Source organism: Chlorocebus sabaeus, chromosome 14 (genome assembly GCF_047675955.1).
Source record: "Chlorocebus sabaeus isolate Y175 chromosome 14, mChlSab1.0.hap1, whole genome shotgun sequence".
In the NCBI taxonomy this organism is placed as follows: Eukaryota; Metazoa; Chordata; class Mammalia; order Primates; family Cercopithecidae; genus Chlorocebus; species Chlorocebus sabaeus.
In genome coordinates this window covers 40,287,075-40,314,830 of record NC_132917.1, presented here as the reverse complement: position 1 = coordinate 40,314,830, position 27,756 = coordinate 40,287,075, and the positions used below count along the sequence as shown (strand labels likewise).

The following is a 27,756-nucleotide window of genomic DNA, read 5'->3' as shown; positions in this document are numbered from 1 at the left end:
CCTCCTGAGTAGCTGGGACTACAGGCGCCCACCACCACGCCCGGCTAGTTTTTTGTATTTTTTAGTAGAGACGGGGTTTCACTGTGTTAGTCAGGATGGTCTCGATCTCCTGACCTTGTGATCCGCCTGTCTCGGCCTCCCAAAGTGCTGGAATTACAGGCTTGAGCCACCGTGCCCGGCCCAAATACATATCTTTTTAAGGCCCCTCTAATTCAAATAATACTGATTTTTATTGTTACTAGAAATGTAGTATGTTTTAAAATACTTTTATTTTTCTGAAATTATATTACTGATAAATAGAAAGTTATGATACCTATATCAAAGATATCAAAATAAAACATTTAGTGTTAGTGTTTTTTTGTTTTGTTTTGTTTTGTTTTGGTTCGGTTTTGTTTTTGTTTTTGTTTTTTGAGACAGTCTTGCTCTGTCACCAGGCTGGAGTGCAGTGGCGCTATCTGGGTTCACTGCAACCTCTGACACCCCAGTTCAGGTGATTCTCCTGCCTCAGCCTCTGGAGTAGCTGGGATTACAGGCATGCACCACCATGCCCAGCTAATTTTTTGTATTTTTAGTAGAGACAGGGTTTCACTCTGTTGGCCAGGATGGTCTTGATCTCCTGACCTTGTGATCCACCCACCTCGGCCTCCCAAAGTGCTGGGATTACAGGCGTGAGTCACCGTGTCTGGCCAGTCTTAGTTTTTAAACTTTGTTTAAAATAAACTCTTTTAGGTAGGTAATCATATAAATTATAGAAGATTTTTTAAAAATTCATACCTTTGGAAATAAATTTTTGTGCTATATTCAGAGGTTCTTTTGTGCTTATAAATATTTTGTGCTTATCAAATATATCGTGTTGGTGAAATTTGTGAATCTTGAATTAACCTTTGTTTGAAAAGAACACTCTACCAGATGTTGATTTGAAAACCAGTTTAATTTGTTTTATAGATGACTTAATATATTTTAGTTAGTAATTAGATGTTCTATGCAAATACCATTCTATTTAGTAATGGAGAAAGAGAAACCAAGACTCTAAGCAAGAAAATAAATTTGGCACATGCTCTTCATTGAATCCTTTGCTTAAATGTCATCAATTAATTTCCAAACAAATTCAGCCACAGTTTAGAAGTTTTGTTTTCAAAAATTAACAATTTTATCTAAAATAATTGTCAAACATTTCATCTTTTACTAAATTAACTTCCAAAGCATTACTATGATTTTATAAATTGGATTAAAAATTAAATTATTATTGGAATTAACTAATTTTCTACTTGGAATCAGATGACACTGATAAAATACTGACATCATGTAACTCTGCCAAGTTCTGCTAATGGAGGCAACATTCTAACACTTTTCATACATGCATATGAAAATTTGAAATTAAAAATCAATGAAATTTATAAAGAACAATGTTTTTATATAAATAAAAAGTTATATGCAATGGTGTGAAAATGCACTTTCTGCAGCCCCATGTGTTAAATTATTATTATTTTCTACAGTGTTCTGAAAATGATTATTAGCTTTTGAAATAGACGCAAATGCTTCTTAAGCAGCTTTTTGTCTTGTATTTCATGTTTACAATGACATTACCACAACCCCCATGAAAAATGATAAAAGTTGACAAAGAGTTTATTCAATTTACAATCATTATCAATTTTCTTGAGAAATTGAAATGTAGTATTTATTTTTTATTGTACATGCACTTTCCTTTTTGAACTCATTGCTGCTTAAAGGATATCTTTCAAAAAGACAAGTAAATATTGTAGATTTATAGCACAAAACTATCATAATAAGAGATTTCAGACTTTTCTCTATAAACCGTGTGGCAGAACTACCTAACCTCTGTTTCCTATACGTATTTCAGATATAAGTAATCTAGAATCTCCCACATTTTCCAATGACTTACTAACTGGCGGTCCGGAGGCTTCATGCTTTTGAAAACAGCAACGTAGGCCATGGCACAACTGGCTCTAGCACTAAGTGCCTGGCAGAAGCAGCAGAATTGCCCACTTTTTCTTTTATTTTTTTATTTTTTTATTTTTTTTTTATTATTATACTTTAAGTTCTAGGGTACATGTGCATAACGTGCAGGTTTGTTACATATGTATACTTGTGCCATGTTGCTGTGCTGCACCCATCAACTCGTCAGCACCCATCAACTCGTCATTTACATCAGGTATAACTCCCAATGCAATCCCTCCCTCCTCCTCCCTCCCCATAATAGGCCCCGGTGTGTGATGTTCCCCTTCCCGAGTCCAAGTGATCTCATTGTTCAGTTCCCACCTATGAGTGAGAACATGCGGTGTTTGGTTTGCTAAGAACGATGGTTTCCAGCTGCATCCATGTCCCTACAAAGGACACAAACTCATCCTTTTTATGGCTGCATAGTATTCCATGGTGTATATGTGCCACATTTTCTTAATCCAATCTGTCACTGATGGACATTTGGGTTGATTCCAAGTCTTAGCTATTGTGAATAGTGCCGCAATAAACATACGTGTGCAAGTGTCTTTATAGCAGCATGATTTATAATCCTTTGGGTATATACCCAGTAATGGGATGGCTGGGTCATATGGTACATCTAGTTCTAGATCCTTGAGGAATCGCCATACTGTTTTCCATAATGGTTGAACTAGTTTACAAAATCACCAACAGTGTAAAAGTGTTCCTATTTCTCCACATCCTCTCCAGCACCTGTTGTTTCCTGACTTTTTAATGATTGCCATTCTAACTGGTGTGAGATGGTATCTCATTGTGGTTTTGATTTGCATTTCTCTGATGGCCAGTGATGATGAGCATTTTTTCATGTGTCTGTTGGCTGTATGAATGTCTTCTTTTGAGAAATGTCTGTTCATATCCTTTTTCCACTTTTTAATGGGGTTGTTTGTTTTTTTCTTGTAAATTTGTTTGAGTTCTTTATAGGTTCTGGATATTAGCCCTTTGTCAGATGAGTAGATTGCAAAAATTTTCTCCCATTCTGTAGGTTGCCTGTTCACTCTGATGGTAGTTTCTTTTGCTGTGCAGAAGCTCTTTAGTTTAATGAGATCCCATTTGTCAATTTTGGCTTTTGCTGCCGTTGCTTTTGGTGTTTTAGACATGAAGTCTTTGCCCATAAAAGATATAGTACTCCCTAGCTTTCCCTGTCAATACACACTGTTTCATCAACAAGTACCTGCTGACTAATACCTAAAAAAGAGATGTGTGTTCAATTCTGGAAAGGGTTGGGATAGGAAAGTTGGGTTTATCGTTCATTTTCTTTAAGACTTAATGAGTTATATTCTATAGAGTCCTATAGAGTGAGAACTCTATTCACGGTATATGCACCTCAACCATGCTAATAGGTAAGACCATGACAGAATCTAGAAGTACAAAATGCAAGAATAAATCCATTCTGATGTATTTTAATTTAACCAGTACTAACAATGTAGTTTTAGCTTTTTAAAATGTGATAAATGCAGAATTAAACAGGATGCTTGGGGTAGGGAGGGCATGAACTAGAACTATCGCATGCAAAAGAGAATTTGTACAATTTGTAAAAATTTACATAATTTGTAAAGCAAAAATTTTTTTTAAATGCTTCTCTCATCCATGGAAACCAATAAATGCTTTCCAATTCTTTGAAAATTTAGAGAAGCATTTGGAAACTTACATTGTCCTCTAGGTTGAAGTTTAAACATCTTTTATGTGGGTCTCATTACTTCTTCCCAAGAATGGGTCAGGTCATTCCATCTATGTGAGAGAAGGCAGTGTTCTAATTTGACAAGAGTTGTTGGTCATTACGCTTGTACTTGAAGTCACTGTTCCAGGTGCCAAGCTAACAAATATAAGGTGTAGTTCTTTAAAACAGTAGGAACAAAAAGTTGAGTGTCCTGAGTCATATGGGTTAAGTGGTAAGATACTGGAGGGCCTCTGGTATCTTTTTCACTTAAGATATTAGTATTTTTTATTTAAGAAATTTTCTACCCAAAGCCTAGGAACTTAACAATAAAATTGCTCACTCCCCCTCCCCAATACCAACCCTCTTAGACATAAATCTTTCCTTCAGTTTCTCTTGTTACTTTATGCTCTCATCCCTCTTCTCATTGTAGAGTAATGGGCTCCAAGTTTGAGCTTTGGAAGGAAATCTAAACTGGTCCTTGAGGCTGCTTTGCTTCTAGACCATTCAGAATGATTTGGCTTTGGTAATGGTATTCTTCATGGGGTCCAATGTAGCTCCTTGGAATGCTCCAGGGGAATTGGGTGAAAATTCCGTCTAGTCATTAAGGATGACTTTGTCTTCCTTTCCTTCCTTAAAGACCTCCTGAGGAGAGGTGATTGTTCAACAGCAGAATATAAATATTCATATGTCTCTTGGTTAAATATTTTTGCTACCCATGAATATCCTCAATGCCTTAGAGAGAAAATATAATGCTGACATTCATCAGATGAATACACTTCACATATTATCAAAACTTGATAGGATATAGTCTAAATTCCTTAATAGAATGTTCAAGCTCTTCATGGTCTGAATCTGCCCTATACTGTCCAACACAGTGACCACTAACCTTATGTAGCTACCGAGCACTTAAAATTGAGATGTGCTGTAAACGTAGCATACATACTGAATTTTTGAGACTTAATATGAAAAAAGAAGATACAAATTCTGATGAATATTATTTATATGAATTACATGTTGAAATGGTAATATTTTAGACACATTGTGTTAAATAAAATATAAAAATTAATCCAATTATTTTTGCTTTTTTTAACATAACTACTAGGAAATTTAAAGTTTCATATATGGCTAGCATTTTATTTCTATTGGACAGCACTGGTGTATATCTTGCTCCTCAACTTGAAGTCATATTCTGCTTATTGCCTCGGCAATGGATTTATGCTTCAGTACTTTGCAAATAGTGTTCTGATTCACATTTTACAATTGTCCTTCCTCTTTAACTTTCACCCTATTATACCCTATTGCACAAATATAATCTTGCAATGCAATAGATGAATAGCTAAAAAGCATAGTTCATATGTCGCTTCCTTTGCAAAGTCATCTCCATTCCCTAAGACAGTTAGTTGTGCTAATCCTAGCCTTATGTCTACACTTACTGTGAACTTGTGCACTATACTGTAATTATTATTCACATGTGTGTCTGTTTATTTACCTACAAGCCCCTTGAAGTCAGGGACCATGACATATATACTTAACATAGTACCTAGTTTTCAATGAATGCTTCCTAAATGGAATCAAATAGTATTCCTCTATATCCTGTGATTAATCTGCATGAATATCAGTACATAGTCTATGAACATTACATCAACATAAAGTGGTATTAAGAAGTTATGATACTGCAGAAACTAAAATATCTACTTAAAAATAATTTATAAACCCAAACTGAATATGGTCATCAATAATTATATAATGAACTGTAGCTGCATTTATATACCAAGCAAAATAACTACATAAAAGTAAACAAAAATAAATTTCTGAAAGTTAGTAATTCCTGAAACTTATTGAGTACTCAATATGTGCATGTCACCATGTGAAGAATATGCTATCTTATACAATGTTCATAATGTATTTTTATCATTCCAGTGTTAGAATAAAATAAGGTAAATCTGACATTGAACACAGGTAGCCTGACTTTAGAACTCTTGAACTTCCAATCTTTTGGAAATAAATTATAATATGGGTTTCCCAATAGGTTCAAAGACCACTAAAAATGGAATGCTTTGTCACATTCAGATAGACAGGTCTATTTTTCATTATCTGAGTCAGATTCTTTGTCCTCAGTTTGGCTAAGAGTTTTATGGGCATCACAAACATCACTGGGACAGTGCTTTGTAATAAGGATGAAAGACAGAGAGAAAAATCCCAAAATACATTCTCTATCAGACTATCAGGTCAGAATATAAACAGGAAACTGGTAGGAAGAAAAGAAGGATGCTACTTTTAAAAACAGTTGACAAAGCTCATAAGGTAGCTATTTGTTTTATCTTGAACTGAAAATTCAAAATCACAATTTAGAATTGTTATCTTTTCTACTTTGCTATGCTATTTTTGGTTTGTATCTATTATGCTTGGATTATTGAATCCTTTCCTCACTGAGTTTTTCTTCCCTTTCCAAAGCAATCTGAAAAATATTGCCAGATTAGTATTTCTGAAAACTGCTTCACATAAACCAATTTTAGGCACAGGGCAGCAAGTCCTATGTTGTATCTAAAATGATCAGCCAAGCAGTGGACTGGAATTGCTTCTGTAGAGCCCTTAGAGGCCCAGCACTATCTATAGAATAAAGTTCAATGTCCACCTTCCACAGTCGGACACTGCCTCTTTCTGCTCTCTTCCCCTACATTCATGTACTTGAATCCTCTGCTCCAAGGTTACTAACCGAAACAGCTTTCCAAACCTGTCATCCACATTCTTATTACCCTGTCCTTATTCATAGTATTCTTTCAGCCTAAAATGTTATTCAGGACAGCTATACAAAACTTATCTTTTCTTACTGATACAGCTCAAGTCTACTTCTTGCCTGACCATTTCAGACACAACATAGAACTTTCCCACCCTGTACCTAAAAACTGGGCTGCCTTATTATTATTGTTGACAGTGCTTTGTGTTACATTCCATACAAACGGATTTTCTTTTCTCAAATGAACAACTGCCTTAGGGAAAGACCATTGGCTATTCCCTTAATATGTTTTATGACACCAAATTCAGGTCTGTTAATACAGGCAGAACTTAGTACACCTTTATCCTATTAATAAAACTCATGATCTAAAATCAGTCCAGAATACTGTATTAGTCATCTTTTTCTATCCTGAGTACATAGTAGGAAGGCATACCATCAACTTCTCTCCAGAAAATGAAGAATTTGTTTTGGCATTTGGTCTCCCTTGGTCTATAATGTTAAAAGGTTGAATTGGTTATACTAAGGTAATATGGTTTAGATTGCTTTCAGTAGAGCTTTGATTTTCTGAACCAAAATGAAAGCTTTATAACTTCATCATTTAAAAGAAGGCAATGAAAGCAGTGTTATATAATGAAGGAAATAAAACTTCTTAAAAGCAAAGAAATAAAAATGTTTAAATGAGCAAATTAAAATATTTTTATATTAGAAAAATCCAAATAATGATTTATTACAGTTTCATGTTCATTCAAATCTGTGTTTCAGGAAGTGAGGGGAATTTTTTTTTAATATGGAAAGGAGATAAAATAGCAAAATTGCTTTAAAATTGTACTGAATATACATAGAAGCAAATACATAAATACTGGCACAATTGGAAGAAAAAACAGAAGTGGTTAAAGATATGGCACTGCAATTTAAAATATGCGGATCCAATTTCAATTTTCCCTTTCTAGACACTCTCCTTATATCCACCTCCACCCACTCTCCCAGGCAAAACCAAACATACATTATAAAAACTGTAGGTATCTAATTCAAACCTCTCCATTTTATGAGCCTTCAAACAATTTCTATAACATAATAAAAATAATTTTGTTTCCTTTTGTATTTTTCGGACCCTAAATATTATTAATATATTTCTGAATGAAAGAATCTCTACATATAGAAGCCATTCAGTTTTCTCTTCATGTTTTCCTCTTAACAATTAAGGCCTCCCTCTTCAAAGCCCTAGTGGGGCAAGAGGAAAGAGGAACCATGACAATACCGTGGGCGCCCACTTTGCTTTTCAGGGATGCATTTCTGTGTAACCATTGAGCTCCTATTTGTGAAAAGGCAGAGCTATGTCTAAGAGTCACAATCCCTATTTTCCTTTACTTCAAATTCTAACTTCCTGATATAAACATATTTTCATGAAAAATGTTTTCAGAGGGAAGATGGGAAGTGGGAGTGAAAAATGTAATTTAGTTTATTTTATTTTGACTTTCATCCACAGTTATATCCTAGCTAACCAAGTTCTCTACCACCTTTACCTCAATGATTTACTCCCTGTGTTCAAGGCCTTACTGTGACCTCTTAGACATCCAGAGCAGAAAACTCTGGGTAATACGGTGTGTTCAGCATCTTCCAAAAGCTCTTATTTCCTATCTTAATTTATGGCTTCTACCTCCAATGTCAAAATTGTCATGATCTGTTATAGCTTTCTCAATTTTTTGTCTGTGATTTGTGATAATGGATTTCACACCAACTACCATGTTAACCATTCCTAGAATATACATTATCTTACTTCTGTCACAAAGGTATGTTTTTGTTTGTTTGTTTTCAGAAATTAACCCAAGGAGCCACTAGTGAGGCAAACAGGCCTTTTGATACATTGAAAGACCCTTCCGAAAGATATCTCTTCTTACTTCACTCAGAAGTAGCAAATGTATTATTTTTCTTCTATCACATCAGTCAGTTGTGAAACATACAGTTGAATTTTTACAATTACAGGTTTTCATTTGACTAGCATAAGAAAAAATTGACTTTATTGGTAGTCCCTACGTCTGAAGAAGATTTAAGAAGACAGTATATATTAACTTAAATTTACATCATAAATATGTACTGTAAGGATGTCAGTTCACAGTAAATAGTCTATATCCAGGGGTAAACAGATTGCACAAAACATAACAATGGTTCTCCACTTATTTATAACATAAAACATATGCTAATATATATAATGTTAAAGGTTTTTTTACTTAAAAAATTAAGACATACACAAAAGTAGAGAGAAGAATATAGAAACACCATAGATTCATCACCTAGGTGTAATAATAATTATTTAGGTTTGTTACTCTTGCCCAATCTTTCTTTTTTTCAAATTTTGTTCTTTCTTCTTTGGACTGAAATATTTAAAAATATCAGACATCATGTCATTTCACTCCAGTGTATTTCAGTATGTTTCTCTAAAATAGAGGAGTATTTTCTTATATAACTACAGTGTCATTATCACAATCAACAAAAATTAGCAGTAATTCCTTGACACTGTTTCATTTCTAATCCATATTCAAATTTCCCTGTTTTCTTTGAAAAATGTCTTTTTGAAGCTGATTTCTTCAAGTGAGGATCGAAATAAATTCTATGTGTTATGTCTTTTGAATATCCTTTAATTGAGAATAGGGCCCCTCCACCTTTTTTTCCCACTTTTAAAAATTTGTTGTAAACAACTGACTTAGTTGTCTTTTAAAGGGACTCACATTAAAAGTTTTCTTTTTTCCTTATGGGATCTGATCATGTATTTCCCTATCTTCTGTATTTTTAATAAACTCAAATTTAAGTACTTTTGTATAGAACAATTTATTATATGGCACTATAGGTTATTTACATGGTCATTCTATGTAGCTGTGGATATTTAAACAGGTGTTTTTGTCCTCTGCAATTGAGAGCCACACGTTTGTAAAATGCACCTCAAATTTTCTAGCAGTTAGGAGTTTCCCAGGATCTCCCTTCTATCATTGTCTCCTTGAAGCTGTTTCTTCTCAAATTGCACCCTCAAGAAATGATGTCTCTATTCTCCTGGGTGTCCTTGTTTCCTCTCTTTCTGCAAATTCTTGTGCTTTCTTTATAACATTTTATTTCTATTTCCTTACATTGAACAGGAAGTATAATTTCTTCCCATATTCCTTGTCCATTCATGCAAAATCCTTATTATCAAAGGCAAGACACTACAATTCATTTTGACTCAGGTTCCAAATAAACATTTAACAAACATTTTTGGGTGACTATTATGTGCCAGACTCTTTGCTAGCTTTGAGAAAATAGAGATGAATAAGTAAAAGATCATTCACTCTGGTGACCTACTGAGGAAGATAGGCAGCCAAACACACCACACAATATGACCTCAGTGCTCCCATGCCAATGCCAATTGAGTGCTGTGGAAACAAATGCTTCTAGCCTCTGTAAGGCCCATGAATCTGTTTATGGCTCTTTATAACACAAAGTTACAGACAGCACCTGCCAATCATTTGATACAGATTTGCTAGAAAAAAGAGCCAGCACCACATTTTCTGCTCCGTTCCATCCTATGACCTTTTTTATTTGTATCTACTTTTAACCACACCCCTTTGTTTCTCCTTGTCACCACACCCTGAGTTAGATCTCACATCATATTGCCACACTTCATATTACACAACTGTTTTTGCTTCTCTCTCTCTCTCTTTCCCCACTACTCCAAGAGTAGCAGGCACGTGTTAAGAGATGAAGCTAGTTTCGTTTCTTTTTATTTCAATGCAAGAAGAAATAGGAAAAAGTGGAGATAGAAAATGGAATGTTTGTGTTTTATAAATGAATAATTAATATTTATAATTTGTTAGAAATTAATTAAAGAAACTTTATTTTGGACTTAGATTTCCTAGCTATGTGCCCATCTACACGTGCTCAAGCTCACTTGCAGCCATTACCGAGGAAGAAAAAGGGAATCTTCATTAGTAGTTTTTCCTCTCCCCTGTCTATTGTTAGTTTGACAACTATATGGATACTGAAGAAAAGTATTTTACTGGATATCCATATTATATCATTGGACCCTCATTTACAATGCTGCAAAAACCTCAAAGTTGTCCTGCATAGTCAAGGTCAATCTTCTATTGTAGAGACTCCTGCATTCGATCAAGAGCCTTTCTATTCAGTAAAGATTTCCCAAATGCTCACCTGAAAGTTTATTTTAAATAGATGCAGTTGGTTCCCTGGAGAGGAGTCCAGTGTCACTAGCTCTGGATAACAGTTTTAGCTTCTAGTTTCATTTAGCTTCACAGGCCTTTTATCTGGAAAAAGAAATAAGAGCTAGAATGATACATAAGGAGGTGAGTGCAAAACTGCTTTTCCCTGGGAAGATTTAGAAAACTGACAGGCATGATGTTAAATCTGCCATATGGACGATAACATCAATGGGAGGAAATATTGCAGATGTTGTTAATATCTGAAAAAATAAGAAAGAGGAAAAAACCTTTTGTCAGAGAATATCTGTCTTACTAAAAATAGAATTTAAAGCTAGGACAGGATTTTCTACACAGGTCCTTGTAAAGGTCATATGACCCTCCACCTTGCATTCTCTTTATAGAAGAATTTTATTTCTACTGTGATATGTGCAATGACTGCTATTATCCTGTATGAGAACACATTTAAATGCCATGCCAGCTCAAATTAAAATAGTTGGACTCTTTCCTACCACTGCTGTTAGAATAAATGACTAGTGTGCTGTAAAAATTGCTGTTTGGCCCCGAATTTTGCATAAGGTATAAAATGAGCTAAGTTGAAAAGAAATCTATCATATAGTAGAGCTTAAAGATGACAAACAACTTTTAAATCTTGGTTATGTTAAAATAAGAGCATATACATGTATGTGTGTGTGTGTGTGTGTGTGTGTGTATTTGTGTGTGCAGGAGTGAGTACCAATGGGCACACAAAAAGAATTTTATAGCACTTCTTTTCTACAGTTCATTCAGGTATGTGGCAAATCATGTGACCTCCAGTGAACTCATTTATAATGGGTTGAAAATATCCAAAGATGGGAAGACTGCTGGGAAGATAGCAGGAGATGCTGTAAGTGCAGCAGTACTTCCTGCCTCATTGTTCTTTGACCTTTTCTTCATTTAAAGTAGTGTTGGTAGCTGGAGCAAGGCTGCTAGATGAGCAACATAAGAACTACTCTCTTTTAATTCAGTGGAAATATACCCAGGAAAGTAATGTTAATTTGCTATTTGTACTACTACTATCAGAGAAAACTAGGGGACATAATCATGTGACATAGAACTTACCTAGGAGTGTTCACCCTAAGATTCCAGTCACAGCTGACTTGTTTATTTGCTCTATTTTGTATTTAATGATGTTTGGCAAACCTTTAAGAGAAGGAAATTGAAATCTGCTACTCTGCCTTCAATACTTGCTCGTTGCTGTCAGGGTACAGGATTAAAGGTGCTCACAGAGGGGGAAACACAAACTTCAGCATTTCTCTGGACCCAAGGGTAGTTATAATAGTCCTGGTATTATTTTGTTTAATCTGTCAATAAACCAATGATAGCTGGTTGCTTACCAATGGGGCGAAGCTGGGAAAAGACTCGCTGCTATCCTCAGTATCAAAAAAAAAAAAAACCTCACCATCATCCGAATGAGTGATCCTAGTGTGAAGCCACGCACTTAATGACAACGAGGCACTCCTTAGTCTGCAGACACAATCAGGAACAGTCAGAGTTAGCTCTAGTTTAGAAACAGAATCTCCATTTAGAATTCCATTCATGTGAACAGTCTCCCTGAAGAGCTGACAAAAAGTATTCCCTAATAGAAAGAGAAAAGGGCACTCAAGAAGAAAACACAAGCATAACAGTTATGGCTCTTATACTTAGGATCAAGGCAGATCTTACTAACTCTCTTAGCAGACACTGGCTCATGGGAGTTTGTGGATAAATCCAGGGCAGAGCCAATGACGCATTATTCTCTAGACTCTGCCGGTGCTTGAGGGCCACCATCTGCTTGCTAATGCTATAAAGGACAAAGGACAACATCATCAACCATGAGCAAAGACAGAGCATGCAGGGCTGCGGCCCCATGGCATTCACCATAGCGGGTCACTCTCCCCTTTCTCCCCGGTTCATTTGGCCATTCTGTCTAGAGAGCATCACAGACGCTGTGCACAACAGAGGCTTAAAGTAGCTACTTCACCATATCCAGAGGTTGAGAGGATTGAGTAAGAATCTAACTCTAATATGCTGTTAATACAGCTAATTACAAGGACATGTGTTGTTAGGGCCTCAGTTTTTTGGTATATGGGATGTCTTTTTTGATATATGCTTATCCAGGGCTTATCTTTCATTTCCTGCTGTTCCCACCTACTTAAGGTCAGATTTATCTGAAAGGGATTTTGGCATATGCATCTATAATTATGCCTATTAATTTTTTTTCTGTAAATACAGAAACAACACATTAGCCTTATCAGTGAAACCTTGGACCTCTTTACTGTCGGATTTTCAGCTTCCATTAGGATCATAGTAAAGCTAAGCTAAAGGAAGAAAAAAAACTCTCATTCTAAAGGTCAGCCTTGTTAATTAAATGAAAACTCAGGCAGCAGCATTAGAAAATGAAGTGACTGTAGCCTGTGCTCTTTGTGAGGGGACCCTACAGAGTATCCAGCCCATGCTGCCAAAAGCATGGCAAGCTGAATTTTCCCTGGATGGATAAGAGGCTGCTGCGTTACAGCGGTGGTTTTTCCTTTGCAAGCAAGTGGAATTGATTGTGTGTGTCTGTTCTTGAAACTGTTCCATCTCTAGCCCACCTCATTTTCACCTTCTCTTTGATTTACCACCACCACCTCGCCATTCCCTGGAGTTTCCTGCTTTCCCACCACTATGTTTCAGCTGAAGCCAATGTGAAGAAAAAAATCAGTAACAAGGTTCTGGGTTGGGTACTTTCACATTTATAAGTTCATTACCACCTCTTTTTATAGAAAAGCAAACTGACCTTCAGAGTTGTTAATGATTTGACCTGAGATCACACAGCTAGTATGAGAGTAGACTAATCTATCTCCAATGTTCATTCTCTTTCCATAAGAACAAATGTTTGTATTGTTCTCCTTCCATTCCCACTGCCTTCATTCATAAAAGTTTCCTCCTGCTACCCAGGATCACACTGCACCCTCCCAGCGCCATAACAGAGCTGATTCTATCTAGACCTTCAGCTTAGTACTGTCCTGCCTCTTCCTTGATTTTGTTATTTTTGGATAGGTTCTTCATCCCTTCTACTTGGTCAGGAGCTCTGTGAAGTCCTCAAACAAGTAAATAAAGCCATGAGAAAACTGCACGTTTTGAGATCGGCAGTTCATTCTAGTCCCCCTCATTTCACGGTTGTATCATTTCTATCGTTCTCCAACAAAATAGCCACAAATAGTCACATCATGACATTGACCTCCATGACATTGCCCTCCATTTCAAAAATTAAAATATTCTCAATCTATGATTATTTGATTGGTTATACCTAAATTCAATCAAATAAATATATTGATTATATCTTTTCCTGATAAATATAAAAACAATATGATTAAAACTATCACATAATCCTAATGAGTTAGAAAATTTTTCCAGACTCTCTTTTTTTTTGCTATAAAGAAAGGCTTTAAATTAATTATATTTATTAAAACTTTTGGATTGGAGGGTTTTCCAGAGGATGAATTTGTGGTAGGCACAGCTGTCACACTGTGCAGCTCCATAGTGCACTATCTGCATTGAGCTCCAGGGGGAGCAATTGAGATTGTGATTGTGATGGTATCTTCCAAAGCAGAAGGTAGTGAAATGATAAGGTTTAAAACGGTGGTTTGCATATCTGGCTGTAATTAGAACTATCAGCGGACCGTTTAGGACTGAGTTTCACTCAAGGCAATTAAGCCAAAATCTCGAGGTGGATCAAGGCATCAGTAACATTTCAAAACCGCTCCTGTAAAGCATGGGATCTTGGAGACATGAAACCCAAAGTTGAATCCTAGTTATGGAACTCTCCAAATTTCGTTTTCTTCATCTGTAATAAAATAAGGCTAGAAATTGTTCTTACTTTATAGAATTGTAAATATAACCCTTAGCATTGTACTTCTAGTTAACATTTCAAAGTAATTAGTAATCACTACTGTTATTATTATGAAGAAACATATCACTACTGTTCTAATACCTAAATGTCTTTAAAAATAAAAAAGGATAATAAACTACTAATTAAGCCAATTCTTTTCTCAGAGATTCAAAGGGCATGTAAAATATAATTTATATTGGATGAGTCATAAGATAGTTCACATTCAGCTGAATGTGTAGAAATCCTACTAAACTTGGAAAGTGGAGAATTCTACTAAAGACAGCACCTTCTACAATCTGACAATGAAAACCCTGCCGTTGGAGTTTTGCCTTTGGTGAATTTATCTTTTCATTCTAACCACTCTGCACTTTGTTTAGTATATCAATGTTACTTCAACTCTCTCTCAAATGCCAAGCATGAATTTATAGTGATTTGTTAGTTACCCCTAGTGATTACAGGTACTTCAAAGTTAACCTCCTAAGCAAACCGCTTCACAATTTAAGCCCAACCAATAGCAAGCCCTGTCAATTACATTTCATGAACATCTGGCAAGCATTAATCCTCTTCTCCATCTTCTCTGCAAGGCTAGGGATATCTCTTTTTTTTTTTGTACTGCTTTACCTGCTAGTGATTCCTAATTAATCCTCTTATCTAGAAATAACTTCATAAAAAACAAATATTCACAAATCACTTCTGCTTTAAATTTCTGTTTACTTCGTTATTACCGACAGAATCAAGTCCAAAGTCCTCAGAGAATAAAAATTTTCAAGATCAGATTTTCATTAAATTTTTCAGAATCCTCCGTCCACCCACCACTTCTCGATAAATGTCCTGATCTAATCACTCTGAATTCCACATGACCTCTAACTATGCCAATGTGTCTTTGCATACAGTCACCGTTTTCTTTTCCTAGCTAACTGCTAATTATCTTTCAAAGCTGAGATCCTGTGTAATTTGGGGGGTGTTCTTTTATTCTTCCTCTAAGCAGCATGTGTCTTTCCCTTTTCTGTGTTATTAGGCACTTACTGTGCTTCAGTGAAATTGATCATTTGTATCCTTCTCACTCAATGGTCTGAAGGCTCCTTGAGAAGAGTCTAGGACTAACTTAGTGTTCTTAACTTTTACCTGACAGACAGTGAAATGAGGATTTAGTTAAAGTTTATTTCATTACAAATGAGACTTGCTGAACTGTGCTGAGGAACTAAGGAACTAAAAATTCTAGTTGTAACAAGAACTCAGAATAAAGATTAATGAACTATGAGACACATGGGTATTTCATTCAGTGTGGATTGGGAAAGATTTCTGTTGAAGCAGAAACATTCTACCCTCCCCACCTATAGCTTAACATGAGCTGGAAAAGCTGAGAAGCATCCAGAAATGATCTTGAGTTTACTGTGGAACTAAAGAAAAATGAAATTGTATACCACTCAGTCACTGGTATTGACACAAATACATACATTAAAGAAAGCAAAATCACACATTATTCTCTAGGCTCTTTATTTTTAATCATCTGTAGTGCATAATGTTTGTGCATGAGTTTTAAATTAATACATGTTAGATCATAAGGAAAACGTAAACATTTACTCTACAATTTGTTCTCCAATATAGCTTTGGTTTTGGACAATGGAGACTGAAGAAAGGCTTTTGAAATGATCAGACATCTCTAACTTTTTCTTCCCTGGAATTCTAGATCAATCATGTTTTTAGAAAGCTAAATTAATTAATAGGATATGGTCTTCACTGAGAATATTGTAGATTAACTATCCATAACAAAAAATGATAATGAATTACTAGTTATTGAAAACCAGTAAATTTAACCAATTCATACTTTGCAAGTATCCCTCATGTTTGACATTTAAAGCAAAAGCTAAGTTGTGCTGTGATCATCTAGAACAGCTGGGAATCATACAAATATCTAAGCCATTTGAAAAATGATTATTGAACCAAAAATTAAAGTGAACATGGTAGAATCAGCTGGTGTTACAATGGATGCCCGTTAGCATTGGTTTTAGACTCCCTTCCTTATCCTCAAGCAAGTATATTTTCTCCAAAAAAAAAAAAGTGGAAACAGACACACACACACACACACACACACAAAACTGAGAAACCCAAAGAAATAAATAAGATGGGAAATGAGAAAAAGGATAAAGAAAATGATGGAACAAGACAAGGAAAAAGCAAGAAACAGTCATAGTAACTTGTCATCAAGCAATAAGAAGCCTGTACAGGACTTGGACCCTAAATCAGCTCTCACGTTACTCTTCTTACATTTCACTTACCATTGCAAGGCACACTGCAGGCTGGTGTGTCTACCTTAGATCCCCTTCAGAAAACTGAGGGATTATGAATAGAGCTACCGTGAAAAAGAAGAAAGGGCGCATTATCACTGACCCTGAAGTCGATGCACATAAAACTTCATGACCAAAAGAAGCTTTCTTGGTAGGTTCCCCAAGACCATTGATGTTACAAACCACTGTTTCTCAACTGTGCCACAGGCTCAAATCACCTAGGGAGCTTTAAAAAATATATATCCAGGCGCCTCCCTCAGAGAGGGGTTTAATTGGTGTGAAATAGGATTTGCTGTTTTATTTCACTTTTTAAAATTTCTAAATGATTATAATGTGATGTGGGGCTTAGAACCATCTTTACAAAAGAAAAAAATTCAAAAAATATGCTGCTGGCTTATTTATTGCTAAAACAACTAATCTGAACTATTATGAACTATGAACAATACTTAAGAAATATTGATTTTCTTGAAATCCAGGGGAATTTTCTGAATGCTTTGATCTCATTCACCTGACAACATAAAAACAATTTATTTAATTGTTCTGTGCACATGTTCAAGGCATCGTACTACCCTGCTCCCTACCACTGGTAGATACTATGCTGTTTCTACCAAATGAAATAAGCCAATATTGATCTCATAACAATCTCATCCTTTTCTCCTGAATTCACAGAGGAAAATTTGCCTATTCTGGCAGAAACATAACTACTACTCCTACTATTCTTCTCATGTCTGCTATGGGGGAAGCTTCTGACAGTGTTAATCACTCTGCTTTTGAGAAGATACAGTGAGGGGATACGTATCTTCGCTAAAGCTTTACATCTTATTTTAATATATTAGCTGTTAACATTCTAAGTTGTCATCATAGTAAAGTTTTAAGATTTCTCCTTTTTTCATAATCAAAGTACTTCATGAAACCCTTGCATGAATGACGGGAATTCCCAAAGACAAGTTCAGGCACTACCGATAATAGTCCCAGAATAGAGATGTTGGAATGAACTAATGGAAAGAATCCTGGAGCTCATTTGGAAGATATAGGCTTTAACTGGATTGGAATGTTTCCAAATTGCATGACCTTGAGCAAGTTATTTAACCCTTATAAGCCCCAATGTCTTTACCAAGGAGATAGTAAGTCCTGTCCTAGCCAGTCCACAAACGGGTATAGTGAGTATATGTAAGAGGCTATCTTTACAAGGACATTTTGTACTTTTGCAAAGCACAATGAAAATAGAATTTTTTTTCTCTTCTCTCTGTCCCTTTTCTCCACTCCTTTCCATGAGGTACCTGGACTTCTCAAGCACAAACACCACAGGCAGCTCTGTGGGAGCAGAAGACCCCAAGTAGACAAGCAAGGCACCTAGCACAAACAGGCTGGGACTAGAAGTAAACTGGGATGAAAGGACCAGAGAAGATCATGGTATAGGGGGGTAAAACAATCAGAGAAAGTTAATGCATACCCCCACTATGTTTTCTAGAATTTCTTTTGGAAAATATTAAAATTATTTGTTTCTCACAAGGATACATGCTTGATGATACTAAATTTTTCTTTATGGAGTAATCAATGGATTCTAGGGAAAATCAGGGACAAGGCTATTTAAAAGGCTACAATGAAAAAGCTAATTTTAAAATACTAAATTATATTGGGAGAAAAAATAATCAACACTTGAACCTCAAATTCTGTAAATATCTGGCCAATTCTGACCAACAATACAGGATCAGGAAGACAGCAATAAGAAGCCCAATGTGCTTATTGACATTTGTCTGACTAAAGGAAAGAGCCTGAGACAACATAAAATAAGTGTATGTTCCTAACGTACAGTCATAAAACAGCATGAGCCCAGGGAATCTTCTTCTTTGTAGCTTTATTCTGCATATTAAATTAATCATTAAATAGTAGTTATTGTCCACTAACCGATAACTATGGGGCAAGAGCTGTTCTGCTGTTATCTCAAATAATCCACTATATCTCTCAAGGTGATCACTACCCTGCCCTTTCCCCACCAGCATCTACGTATTGGGAAACTTAGACTCAGAGAGACAAAGCACTGAAGTGTGCTGAGTCTAATGAATTACGTGTTTATTATCCATTCTTCCTTTTGAAGTCAAAGATTTGCCTTTGCTTAATAATTAACCATAGAGGGATACACTTTTGCTTTTAAAAATCTATATTCTTCACAAATAGTAAAAGCATAGATTGCAAAAATTCTATATAATATGATATATAGAATTCTATATCATATATGGAAATATGTATATATTTCTTCACAGGTTTACTATAAACCCAGGAGATGTATACATATCTCCATTCTAGTAAGTTAAAATTGGGGAAACTTTATTATTTTTATAGCCCAAACTCTTTTATTGTAGGTAAGAAATTATAAAAATAAAATGTTTAATCCAACAAAGCAAATTTTAGATAAATGATGGAAATAGTTACTGTTATTAGTAAGGAAATATTTATTAGGGTAAATGAAACAGCAGCATATTTAATCAATTAATATGTTAATATATATGTTACAGAATTATTTTTGAATCCACATTTATTTTGAGAAAGTCTAATGCCTTTAACAAGAACACTTGTATTTTGCAATAAGTATAAAAATAAAAATGCAAAAAGGATGCTTATGTAATTTCTAATGCTAAAATAGCACTGAACTATATCATTGGTGGTATATAAAACCTTAAGAAATCATTTAATGATAATATTAACAAATATGGCATATCTTTCAGTCAGCTTGACACTACTCTAGACACAAGCATAATTTATGTTCCTTTGGTAAAATGCAGGGTAGACTCTCTGATGTCTATAGTAAAATTAAGGTCAAGGACTTGGCAGAATATGTTACAGATTATAACAGATGTTCTCAAATTAAATCATATTTTTATTAACATCTATTGAGATGTTCTGTCCGTAGAACCTAGAATCACAGAATGATAGAACAAGTGGTAATATTTAGAGGCTAGTCATCCCATCATTTTAAAGGTGAAAAAACTGACAGTCAAATAAGGTTAAGTACTTAGCCCAAGGTCCCAGAGTTGGTTAGCAGTATTTGAATCAGAACTGAAGTCATATCTGCTATCACAGGTTATCTCTCATTTGCAACAAATGAAGAAATATTTTCTTTACATTTCAAAAATTTAGAATATATTATATTCTGTGGCGGTATTAAACTAAGGAATAGTAACACAATGAACCACTGCATTATTTGGATCTTTTCTGATTCCTGCTCCTGAAAATTGCCCAATGTTATATTTTCTATTAAAGTCCAAATGGCAAGGAATGTTACCATTCACCAGACATCAAACAGATGTCAAACTAATATTAAATCTGCAATGCACATTAACAAAATTTCCGTAGTACCAAAGATCAGCAAATATTAGCACCATGCTAGCATGTGGGTGGTACCTTTTAAAATTCAGTTAATAAGTAAACACTTTCACAGTTGAGACGTTCACAAGATTTAACATTATCCAGAGTTTGGATGCAATGCTAAACTTCCATGAATCACAATACATTTGGCAAGAAATGGGCAAATATTACCCTAGCAAACTCAAAAACACCACAGTGAATTTCACATGTGTTCTTTTATGGATACATCAAGTTGACAATGCATCAATAATGCATGTAGAAATATATATATGTATATATATGTGTATATATATACACGTACATATATACACACATACAACACATATATACACATAGATATGCTAAATATATATACATAGATATTCTAAATATTTAAAATATATATAATATTCTAAATATATATATATATTCTAAAATGTCATAAATTTTTCACTTGTGATTTTTAAGACCTTATCATAGACAGACTGGGAATTAGAATATCCAAGTTCTTTTATAATCCTTTATAATCTGTTACATATCATGTCAGGAGGAATTCTGGCGTTAGCTTTTTTTTTTTTTTTTGAGACGGAGTCTCGCTCTGTCGCCCAGGTTGGAGTGCAGTGGCGCTATCTCCACTCACTGCAAGCTCCGCCTCCCAGGTTCACACCATCCTCCTGACTCAGCCTCCTGAGTAACTGGGACTACAGGCGCCCGCCACCACGCCCGGCTAATTTTTTGTATTTTTAGTAGAGACGGAGTTTCACCCTGTTAGCCAGGATGGCCTCGATCTCCTGACCTCATGATCCACCCGCCTCGGTCTCCCAAAGTGCTAGGATTACAGGCGTGAGCCACCGCGCCCGGCCTGACTTTAACTTTCAGTGGCAAACTGAGATAGATTTTGCAGAGTCCAGACACAGAATCTGGGGAGAATACAAGTGAGTTTCATGCCAGTCATAAAGCTGTAGGGCTAGTTATACCTGCCCACATTAGCTAATAACCTAATAGTTAAAATATACGCCTCTGTTGTGCTCTTCTACTTTTTATCATTGAGCCAGATCAAGAGTATATCTCACTGTCTTAACTTTACTTCAGGGGTCCTCAAACTTGTATGGGTTTCAGAATTTCTTGAGGAACTTGATAAAAGTAAAAAAGCTCAGGCTCTATCCTACTTTGAGAAGCCTGGGCCTCTGTGGGCTTTGTGACCTCAACCAGTGATTAAGATAGGCACCAAATTTGAGAAGCACTACTTTAGTGCATGCTCTTAATGTTGACTTCCAGATCATTTCATTTTATTTTAATTGCTTTTCTGATTACAGTTTCTTTCTGCATCAACTCATTCTTCATCCAGTCAATAAATCTTAATAAGTTTGTTAAAAGTAATAATAATGATCATGATAATGACTGTTTATCACAACAGAGAAAAGTCTAAATTTCCTATGGTGCATTTAAGGCCGTTTCAAGACTTGCCCTTTACAGTCTTCTCCCGCCACAGTTTCATCGCTCAGAATGACTTGCACTTTCCCCTAACGCAAAATGATTTCTCAGAGTCTGAGTTTTCTTATATTCGCACATTCTTTCAAAAATTATTTACTGAGCTCTTACCACCTATACAGCACTGGATCTAACATTGAGGCTAAAGTAGTGAAGAGATGGAAATCATGCCAGTTCTCAAGAAGTGAAAAACATAAGAACAACAAACACATTTAACTTCATTAGAATTGAGATAAATACTGTAAAGAGTAACTATAGGGTGTCATGAGAGCATAAAACAGGGAACTCATTTGGTCTAGGAATTTTCATGGGAAGCTTTCTCAAGGAAGTCATTTTTGAGCTAATGCTTGAAGTATGGATATAAATCACCAACATAAATGACAGGTGGTTCCGAGGAATGTTAAAGACAGAGAATAGAATGTGCAAAGGTCTTGGAGTCAAAGAAGAATAACTTTTCAACAAAGTAAAAGTAGATTATATAAGTTAACATAAAAAAAGAGAAAGTCAGTAGCTAGAGATAAAGTTCACGAAGTGGGCAGTCTATGTAAGAACTTGTTAGCCATGTTTTTTCTTTATCCTAGGGAAAATTGGGAGTGAAAAAATAGTTGTAAGCAGAGAATTGTCTCAGATTTGCATTTTAAAAGATCATTCTGACCCCAATGTAGAGAATGGATTAGATGATGAAAAGCACAGATGATATACTACTTTACAGGAGGCTATTGCAAGCAGCCTGGAAGAAAACAGCTGGTGATTGGATTAGACTTTACACATTAGAGTGGAAGTAACAAAAATGTTGAGGGAGGACAGATTGAACATACGCTTTTCATTCTACTCAGATAATCATGTTTTTCCCCATCTCTTTCATGGTTTCATCCACAATGCCTAGGTTAAATTCAGGGTTCCCTTAGCATTGAGTATTTACTATTGCTACATTTTAAATATTGGTTATACACCTTTCTCCTATACTACAATATAATTTTCTTTCTTCTTTCTTTCTTTCTTTTTTTTTTTTTTTTTTTTTTGAGATGGAGTTTCGGTCTTGTTGCCCAGACTGAGTGCAATGGTGCGATTTCGGCTCACCGCAACCTCTGCCTCCTGGGTTCAAGCGATTCTCCTGCCTCAGCCTCCTGAGTAGCTGGGATTACAGGTATGTGCCACCACGCCCAGCTAATTTTGTGTTTTTAGTAGAGACAGGGTTTCTCCATGTGGGTTAGGCTGGTCTTGAACTCCCAGCCTCAGGTGATCCACCCACCTCGACCTCCCAAAGTGCTGGGATTACAGGTGTGAGCCACCGCACCTGGCCTAGATTATAAATTATTAAGGGCACATGAGTGTTTTATGTGTCTCTTATCTCCACTGCCTGACTGATTCTATGTTTTAATAAATATTTTAATGAATTGACCATGAGTTGACCAACCATGTGATCTTAGGCAAGTTAACCTCTGTAGATCTCCGTTTTATCACTTAATAAGTAATCTCATCCCCTCACCCACTGTGAGCCCTTTCAGCCAAATCCTGGCAGGAAAATATCATTTTCTTGGCACGAAAGGTATACTAAAGTCGAATTGGACAGGTCCCAGCAGGAAAGATTCAACCGAAAAGTATTTAATCAAGGAACTTTTTATTGATGTTGGGGCAAGGTTCAGGAACCAACAAAGTTCAGGGACTAACAATATATGAGGCACTCAGGAACTCTGAGGTCAGGAAACGTTTGTCACCTATACACAGAAAGAGATAAGGGCAGAGAACAGTGTTCATGAAGCCTAGTTGAGGGATGGAGCTGTGGATACAGGCCTGTCCAAGAGTAGTTGTGGCCATAATAAGAACAGTCACTACTAGGACCATGGCAGGTAATGAGATGTGAGTGGGAGGTACACCAATCTTCCTCTTGTACACCAATCTTCCTCTTGTACACCAATCTTCCTCTTGTACACCGATCTTCCTCTTTTCCCAGCTGTCAATTTCTTTCCAGCCTCTCATTGGCTGAGCACATTTGAAAGCAAACTGGCAAGGAAATCCAGGTGATTTTGCTTTTGAGGTCAGTCTTCCAGGCGACTGAGCAAAGTATAGGAAAAGGAAGGATGGATCTCGGGAGGCATATGGGGAATAATGAGAAAGAAAGAAAAGATTCATACAACTAACTCTTCAAGAAAACCATGAGATATTGAATTTAGTGGACAAAGAAGTGAGTCTAATGAATAATAATGTGGGCCAGATATAAACAAAAATAAGAACATGGAGTGCTGAGACAGGGTATTACAGAACCATGGAAATAATGGCAAGAAAGGATGAAGGAACTCAGCAAAGGGAAAGACAATCTTGCCAGAGGCTCAGGCCTGAATCTTTTGTCATCTTTCACATTTATGTCCACATCTGTATTTGAAGAGCAATAAGAACCTTTCTGGTCAAAAACTTAAGTGACCTCAATATTAACATAAGTTTATGTAATGCTATTTTAACTGTAATAAGATACCTTTCTACCACTACAACTCAGAGACTCACGTCTCATATACTCTATTGAAAATGAAACCACCTTTGCAAAATTATAACTGAGGAAATTAAGACAGAAAGAAATCAGACCTAACTGACTCTATCTTGCTTCTAACCTTTAAGCTGTCCTTGCTCATTCCTGGGCATAGGCCGAACTAACTTTGGGAAGGAATTCAGTTCATGGTTTGACTCTGAAACAAAATTGATAACAGCCTTTTCCCAAAAAGACCCCCTTCTTATCTGAGGTGAAGTCTGCCTTTGCAGGACTAACAAATTAGCTACAAGATTAAAAATTAAAATTTAGGGGTCATGCAGCGTCTGGTTCCAAGAGTCTGAACCTCCTTAAATTGCTCTTGGAGATAACATCACTATTGTAAAACCTAAGATGAATGCTTGAGATATTTTGCAGACCCTGCACTCCATGGATCAGCTCACACCACCCAGACCAGTAATCTGACCCAAAACAGAAGACATTAAGAAAACCTAACTTCAATCCCCTATGATTCCATCTCCAACCTGACCAATCAGCGCTCCCCACTTCCCAAGCCCCTACCTGCCAAATTATCTTTAAAAATTCTGATCCCCAAATGCTCAGGGAGACTGATTTGAGTAATAATAAAACTCCGGTGTCCCACACAGTTGGCTCTGCATGAATTACTCTTTCTCCATTGCAATTCCCCTGTCTTGGATAAATCAGTTCTGTCTAGGCAGCAGGCAAGGTAAACCCTTCAGGCAGTTACAAAAACTGTATGATCTAGGAGTATGAAACCAAATGAAATTTGGTATATCCAATATCAATTGAAAGATTCTTCATATTAATACACATAATTACTATTGATCTACTATCTACAGATAAGTTACTCTTTGTTGGGGGAGATTAGAGACTTTATAGATTTCCCTGTCTCATACTATAAAAACAACACATAGATGATATTGTAATGCACAACTTTCTGGAAGAGCACCTGTGGCTGAAAGAGAAACATAACACAAGTAACACACCCTACATGGCACAGATAGAAAGTGGAAAAACCAGGGTTTACACTCAAGTCTCTGATTCTGCTGCTCTTAGTCTTTCTTCTGTATATCTAGTCTAATGAAGCAATGGAGCTGCCTATAGATTAAAGAAGTAATATTGATGAGTTCTATGTTTAGCTATAAGAACACTAATGGAATTTTCTAATTACTTGGGAAAAACATCAGAAGAAATGGAAATGTTGAGCTAATTGGTTTATGGAAATGAGATAGCTTGGTTAGGCAATAATACATGATATCCAATAGGTGTTTATTACGGAGGGAGATAAGCCTCACCTAGAGTACTTGGGAGAGCAGGCTGGACCTGAAAAGTGTGGTTTCCACAGAATGGAAAGATTGGTGTTGAGATTGTAAAAGGAGCTATTTAGCCATGAGCAACTGTTCTTAAGAAGGTGTGCTTTGTAAGTCTCCCTTCCCAGAAACCTCAGATATTTATTTGCATTATTTACCTACTTGTTTTATTGACTCATACAATTCCTTATTTAATTTAAATTTTCTACATCCCATGCCCACTTGTAGGTTCTGGAAGATATACAGTCAAAATAACACAGTCCTTCACCTCACAGAGTTTTTATCTGGTGAGAGACAGAGTCATGCCCCAGCAAATGTAATCCTGTATGACAGGTGCTAGGATATTTGCTGAGGATGCTTTGGAAGTACTGATTAAAAAAAAAAAAAAAAAAAAAAAAAAAAAAAAAAAAAAAAATCTTTATCATTAAAAGTTTGGGAACATTCCTTTTAAAGACCTTGAAGGATGAAAATTAACTGGGTAGAGAAAAAAATATGATTTTAAGTAGAAAAAATGACACCTATGGAGGCGTTGAGGAAAGAAGCAAACTTTTTTTTTTTTTTTTTTTGTAATCACTTTGATTTATTGCAGAAACCTCAAAGGCTTTTACTGAATAGCTAACAGGGGCTATGGTATGTATACAAAAGAGTCCTCTTTTCAAAGAAGAGCAATCAGTTTCTATTTTCTGTTCATTCCAATAAAAGCTGATGTTCCTGATGGTTTTGAAAGAGCATCAATACTTTTCTGTGTGAGCCACTTAATGTGAATGAACGTATTTAAAAAGTTTAGGCTGGATACGGTGGCTCATGCCTGCAATCCCAACACTTTGGGAGTCCGAGGCAGGTGGGTCACTTAAGCTCAGGAACTCAAGACCAGCTTGGGCAACATGGTGAAACCCTGTGTCCACCAAAAATACAAAAATATCAGCCAGATATCGTGGCAAGCACTTGTAGTACTAGCCACTTGGAAGGCTGAGGTGGGAGGATTGCCCGAGACCAGGAGGTGGAGGTTGCAGTGAGCCGAGGTCACACCACTGTACTCTAGCCTGGGCAACAGAGTGAGACCTCATCTCAAATAATAAAATAAATTAAAATTTAAATTTAAAAAAAGTTTAAATGACAAGACAAAACAGATAGCTATCTTGTATACGATAGATCTTACAGTGTGAGATGGGGCATTCTTTTTTTTTTTTTTAAGACAGAGTCTCACACTGTCACCCAGGTTGTAGTGCAGCAGCACGATCTCTGCTGACTGCAACCTCTGCCTCTCTGATTCAAGCAATGCTCCTGCTTCAGCCTCCAGAGTAGCTGGGATTACAGGTACCTACCACCATGCATGGCTAGTTTTTTGTATTTTTAGTAGTGACGGGGTTTCACTATGTTGACCAGACTGGTTTTAAACTCCTAGCCTTGTGATCCGCTGGCCTCAGCCTCCCAAAGTGTTGGGATTACAGGCATGAGCCACCGCGCCCAGCCTGGGGTATTCTTTTTTTTTTTTTTTTTTTTTTGAGTCAGTTTCTCTCTCTGTCTCCCATGCTGAAATGCAATGTCATGATCACAGCTCACTGGAGCCTCAACCTCCTGGCTCAAGCGATCCTCCCACCTCAGCCTTCCGATCCTCCCACCTTAGTCTTCTGAGCAGCGGGGCTACAGGTGCACACCACCATGCCCCACTAATTTAAAAAATGTATATCTAGGTGGGATCTTGCTATGTTGCCTAGGCTGGTTTTGAACTCCTGGTCTCAAGCCATACTCCCACCTCAGCCTCCCAAAGTGCTCAAATTACAAGCATCAGCCACCATGCCTAGCCAACAAGATTTTCTTTATGTTATGTGAACTCTAGTTTTGCAAGATTTTAATAAATATTCCATGAAGAAAAAGAAATGTAGTCAAAAAAATTTGGGAAATACTGGGTTAAACACCTGAGGTCAAGAGTTCCCTGGCCAACATGGTGAAACCCTGTTTCTACTAAAAATGCAAAAATTAGCCAGGCGTAGTGGTGGGCCCCTGTAATCCCAGCTACTCAGGAGGCTGAGGTGGGAGAATTGCTTGAACCCAGGAGGCAGAGGCTGCAGTGGGTCAAGATTGCACCATGGCACTCCAACCTGGGTGAGAGAGTAAGATCCCATCTCAAAAAATAAATTAAAATAAATAAAATAAATAATGAAAGATGCTTAATGGCATGATACACATTGCAATATATACCATAATATGTTAAGTGCCATTTACCTAAGTGTGTTTCTCATACAACATCTACGGTAAAATGTTCCAAAGTTAAATATATTTGAGGAATGGTGCGCCCTTATGCTTCTTTCAGAAATGTATGATAGTATTAGAACATTAAAGACTCCAACAAG

At 36.3% G+C, this 27,756-nt stretch overlaps 1 protein-coding gene and 1 long non-coding RNA gene across 9 annotated transcripts in view; one reads left to right on the top strand and one right to left on the bottom strand.

The window, feature by feature from the left end:
- SLC8A1 (solute carrier family 8 member A1) overlaps window positions 1-27,756 on the top strand; it is a 497,520-nt gene that overhangs the window by 42,513 nt on the left and 427,251 nt on the right. For 3 of the 8 annotated variants that reach the window (XM_038006229.2, XM_038006230.2, XM_038006231.2), the window contains exon 2: window positions 11,354-11,459. The exons of 4 other annotated variants lie outside the window; for them this stretch is intronic. In XM_038006229.2, coding sequence (XP_037862157.2) covers window positions 11,354-11,459 — 106 coding nt within the window. Of the gene's footprint in view, window positions 1-11,353; window positions 11,460-27,756 lie in introns of those variants that run through there. One more of the 8 variants, XM_038006234.2, reaches the window with a different exon arrangement.
- Window positions 1-27,756, bottom strand: part of LOC103220429 (uncharacterized) — a 63,408-nt gene that overhangs the window by 4,398 nt on the left and 31,254 nt on the right. Inside the window, exons 4-5 of the long non-coding RNA XR_005243118.2 lie at window positions 12,015-12,079; window positions 10,569-10,681 (exon numbers count right to left, since the gene is read on the bottom strand). This is a non-coding gene — a long non-coding RNA (uncharacterized lncRNA). The remainder of the gene's footprint in view (window positions 1-10,568; window positions 10,682-12,014; window positions 12,080-27,756) is intronic.